This window comes from Curcuma longa, chromosome 6 (assembly GCF_044706935.1).
Source record: "Curcuma longa cultivar G26 ecotype Majalengka, Jawa Barat chromosome 6, ITB_CL_G26_1.1, whole genome shotgun sequence".
Classification (NCBI taxonomy): Eukaryota; Viridiplantae; Streptophyta; class Magnoliopsida; order Zingiberales; family Zingiberaceae; genus Curcuma; species Curcuma longa.
The window spans coordinates 8,769,627-8,774,924 of NC_133866.1; the positions used below are offsets into that span (position 1 = coordinate 8,769,627).

Below are 5,298 nucleotides of genomic sequence, written 5' to 3' on the forward strand. Positions count from 1 at the left end.
GTTCTAAAACTATACTTCTATTTTATTTTAACTCCATGAAACGGCACTCTATTTGGTTAGTTCATTAGAGCAGTTTACAGGACATCTGGATTGTCACCTAGGCACCCGCAATTCGATCTCTAATTACGGCGTATTTGTATGAATTTTCCTTCAAATGGGGATTGCAATCAAAGGATGCTGGGTATCTGGGTTGGTCGCTGTGTGTGCTTTTCGATTTACTCTGATGGTCGATGAAAAATTTCTATGGGATCGGATCGATCACCCTGGGATTGAGTCATTGCAGGTGCATTTGAAACATTCACGTGCTGACTTGTATAATTGGGCCTTGCTCTAGTTTGACGGGCTTTAGCCGGCCCACGTATCCTAACCTTTAGTTTACATCCGCACACACCACCAGACCAGAGGCCAGGCGACAGGCCGGTGGCCGCCTTCAGCTTTTGGAAGAGGAGTCCGATCCGCAGAAGGCCGAAACCACCGCCGCAGATGTCCACATCGCCGACGCAACTTGGCCAAGACGCCGTGATGACTGACGTGCTCGCTCAAGGCAGAGCTGCCTGCTACAAGGCAAGCCTCCTCCTGCTCTACAGGTCGTCTTTCTGTTAGTCCGTTTCATTGGGTCAATTCGACAAACAGGCGCGGGACGCCTTCTATGCCTGCTTGGAGGAGAAGGCGGCCGAGAAGCCCACTGAGATCGCCACTGTCGGCCTCCTCTACCCTGCCGACTGCAAAGCTGCCCGCGCAGAGTTCGCCGCCAAGTGCCGCCCCACCTGGGTATTTCTTGATTTCATTCCCTTAGATTCCTCCATTTGTTTTTGTTTCTTTTCGGTTATGCGAAATGGTTGGGGGTCGAAATTGGGCAGGTGAAGTACTTCGATCGGCAGTATTGCGCTAAGAGGCGAGTGCGAAGGCTTCTTGATGATGAAAGTGACCCTCGCCGTGGTCCCATCTCACTCCCTCAGACCTCCACTTTCATGCCCTAGTTCAATATTTCTGTTTCATACCCAAAGAAAAACTTCAATTTCCTTTATTTGAAAATTATTTCAATCTGGTGATGATGTTGCGATGCCTATGAAAACTGTTTTTTGCAATTTTTCTTGAGCTTCATAAATGCATCATACACGCATGTAAAAGAAGCATTCACCATTTACTGCATAAATGATTCTCTATTGATATGGATTTTTTTTATTAGTGACGCAATTTAGATGTAAGATTCTACCTCTATTAGATTGTTGGTTTTACTAGATACCATATAGGCCAATACATTTTTGATCTGGAAGGGACCAACTTGACATTGAAATAAAATGCATACAACAACCATTAACTGACATACCCAAACTATGCTAGCTTCTGTTCTGGTATCAAATACTTTCTGATAACAAAATTTAGCTATTTGTTCTTGTAACTGTGAGTAGATGCAGCTAGTGTATTTATTGTGGATTATGATTGGAAGAAGGTATTTCAAGGTTAATTTATGCACAAGCATTTCAACAATCTAATTAACCTGTCATTGAGTTCATCTCTCTTCCTACGCAGTCAAGTTCTATGGCTCCCAACTCATTTGCGATGACACTAGCACATGCCACCTAATCTCTATGATTTTGAGTGAATTTCCAGGACCGTTCCTGAAAATTATGGTACAAAGTGAATTGCAAGGTCTTGAATATGAATACTGAATCACCACTATCCCGAAGCTAGATCATATTTGTATGATTGGAGTTGTATTTTAACATGATACATATGCCATCCTGATTTTAGTTGTGGTTGTATATTATGGCACCATAAGCATAATTGAGAAACTGAATGGACAAGAGTGCAACACAATCACAAAACGAGTTACTGTCAATGCACAATTTACTCAAGTGGCTTGACATTTACTAGTCCAGTTTTGCATAAACTAAATGTAATTGTATTTGTTAGAGTAGATAAGAGTTACTTTACCTGGTCATATATTACCTAGTCTAAGAATAATAGATCTCTTTGAGATATAAATCATAATTGTGAATATCCTTCGAGATATGAAATATGCAATTTCCTTCTTAATTTGACATTAAAGCCTACCCAATTTCCTTTCCCCTTTCTTCTTCACTTTCCCCTGTTCCTATACGATGGGCAATCACGCCTCATGAACATGAGCGTAGGATCATCCTTTGTCCTTGACATTGTGCTGTCCTATTGCGGATGATGAACTCCAGCTTCATTAGATGAGCCTTGAAACCCAATCTTAGGTGAGGAGTTATGATGCTAGTGAATACTAGAAGCCTTGTTCTACCACGATCCTCATCTGTTGTGGGTCTTGTCTATTGTGGTCTCCAAAAGTACCAGGTATTAACCCCTTTTCAAAGTGGCGCCTTTAAAAGAATAGAAAAGTTAAAAAAATAGAAAATTCAAAAAAATGATGGCCATTTAAAAGATTTTTCTTTTTCTTTTTAAAAAACTAATTTCTTATTTTGGATGACATCTTTCTCTACAATTAATCCCAGGTCAAATAACTTCAAACATCTCTCAGTTAACACTAATGCTAATTCTACTACAAAGACAACTTCATACTAGTGGTGTTTTCAACTTGGCCACCCCTCTGTATCAAATTTAATATTCTATCCTCCTAGTTTTAATGTGAAGCGTATGAGTTGAGTAAGCAGTATTGTTCATCATTTTCTTCTAGTACTTATGAATGTGCGTCCCCTACCTTTAGCTTTGTTTATATGAGGTTTGAGTCCAAAATTCGGTATCGGCAGATTATGTTATTTCTTAGCTTTTATTGGTGATTAATATATATGACAGAGGTTTACTTGCTTAAAACTCACTATAAAGTTATTGATGTATTCAAATAATAATAATAAAAAAATACAAAATAAAGATAATTCTCCTCATCCATCAAAATTTTACATAGGTTTCTTTGAATATTGTGCAATTAACCTTTAATCATTTTTGTGCTTCATGAGGCATTATTCATCAAACTAGATATGCTGATACTTTTCTGCAAAGTGATATTACCAAACACAAAATCATTATCTCATTGATATTGCATTCACCATGATGTCTTTTATGAACATACCTAAGTAATATTGGGGAGATGCAGTCCTGACCTTATCTCATAAACTGTGTACTTTCTCAGTAATAAATTTAATAATATTTTCATGGTTTTTATACTAATTAATCTTCTTTTTATTTACCATTGAAATTGAAAGTTTTGGTTGTTTACATGTTGTTCACCGTTTAGAACCTAGACATGACAAACAAAGCCCTAGAGCTACTTGTAATTTCCTTAGGTACCCTTATACTAAAAAGGGCAATAGGCGTGTTATCATATGATATCTCATTGCTTTTATATCTCTATTGATGTAAGTGTTTTTTTTTGAAATTATATCATAGTTCTTAAATTCCTCTACATCATCTTCCATAACTATATTACTCTTGCCACTGGACATATTTATCCCTCTGCTGGTACTATCCACCAAACCCCTCTTATATGTGTATGATCAAAATATAGGGACAACTTTAGATTCTCAATCTCCACCAACAACTTCAATCATAAATCCACTTAATTTTTATTTTTTTAGGTGAATCATGAATCCTCCTAATTGATAAATTTTGTTTCTTTCAAAACATTAGAGTCATTCTTTCACAAGCATGTCATGGTCTATTATCTATGAAATTCTAGATCTTACCATGAAGCTCTTAAAGATCTCCATTAGAAACAAGTTATGGATGTGTAGATATGTGCTCTTCTATCATAAGAGATCCAATCAAGTAAGTTTTTAATGATTATGAAAATTCATTGCTGTAAACTAAGATTAGTGGCCAATAGATACATACAAATTTATAGAGTAGACTCCCTTATGACATTCTCACTTGTTCATCCCAATTCAATTTGTAGACTATTTTTCTTGGCAATAAATCAAAGCTAGCAAATATTTTAGATAAACATAAAAATGCTTCTCTATGGTAAACTATTTTAGGAGTTTATATTTAGTAACCTCTAGGATATGTTGCTTAGAAAGGGAGCCTTGGTGCAAAGGTAAAATTGCTATTGTGTGATCTAGAGATCACAGGTTCGAGTCTTGAAAGCAAAGTAAGGTAAGACTGCATACAATAGATCCTTCTTCAGGATCCCGTATTAGCGAGAGCTTCGTGCACCGGACTACCCTTTTAGGATATGTTGCTTAAGGGAGACTAAACTATGTTGATTCAAAAAAAGTAATTTATGGTCTCAACCAATGTCCTCAAATATGGTACGAGAAATTCTCTTAAAAAGTTAAGTCCGCCTCGTAGTAAAATAGATCTTTCAACCTTTTTTTTCAACATAGTACCACTGGTATCTTAATCTTGGCAATGTATGCTAATGGCATATTTATAATAGGAAGTGATTTGCACAATATTATAACATTTGTTATTAAAGATTTGGGAAGACTATGCTACTTCCTTGTAGTAGAAGTATTTTACAGCTCTTAGGGAGCATCCTTATCCCAAAGAAAATATGCAATAGACATCTTGTACACGAGGTTGATTTGTTTGGATGTAAATTTGTAGAAACTTTAATTATCTAGAAATATAATCTATAGTGAATAGATGATGACTTTGAAGAACCTTCTCATTTTCCAAGGCTAGTCTGAAAATTCATTTATCTCAGAATTACCACATTAGATGTATCTTTGTAGTTTGTGTTGTGAGTAAATTCATGCAACAATTCAAGAAGTGCAATTAGGAGGTATTCTTAAAAATAATTTAATGCATTAAACTCTAATTATTTTACAAGAAGCACAGACACTTAAATATCAAAGCCTTCTTGGATGCTAAGTTTATATGTAAATTTTACAAGAACAAATATTGATAGAAGAAACACCTTAGAATTTTGTAGAGAATTATGTAACATGAAGATGCTAGAAACAAAATTTGGTTGCACAATCTAGTGCCGAAGTAAAATACAAAGCAATGACACATACAACTTATGAAATGATATATAAAAACCTTCTTTGAGGATCTTGGTTTTAATATTTCACAACTGGATTGTGATAATCAATCAATTATTTATGTTACAAACAATGCAATATTCGATGAATGTACAAAACAAATTGAAGTAGACTGAGGTCTAAAAGGATTAACATGCCATACACTTCCTTTGAAAAACAAATCACTTAAATTTTTACAAAGTTTCTTTCTACTATTGTTTTCATTTCCATGATCGATATTTATACTCCAAGTTGAGGAGAGTGTTAGAGAGGATAAGATTTGTTAGAGTAGATAAGGTTTATTTGGCTTTGTCATATATTACCTAGTCATATATTTATCTAGTATAAG

At 35.6% G+C, this 5,298-nt stretch overlaps 1 protein-coding gene across 1 annotated transcript; it reads left to right on the forward strand.

Annotated features, from left to right (window-relative positions):
* The first annotated feature begins 409 nt into the window (after window positions 1–409).
* LOC141831209 (uncharacterized) lies at window positions 410–1,168 on the forward strand. The gene is made up of 3 exons (XM_074718624.1): window positions 410–564; window positions 634–771; window positions 861–1,168. The coding sequence occupies exons 1-3, from the start codon at window positions 484–486 to the stop codon at window positions 978–980; spliced, it is 339 nt and encodes a 112-aa protein (XP_074574725.1). The 5' UTR covers window positions 410–483; the 3' UTR covers window positions 981–1,168.
* The last annotated feature ends 4,130 nt before the right edge of the window (window positions 1,169–5,298 follow it).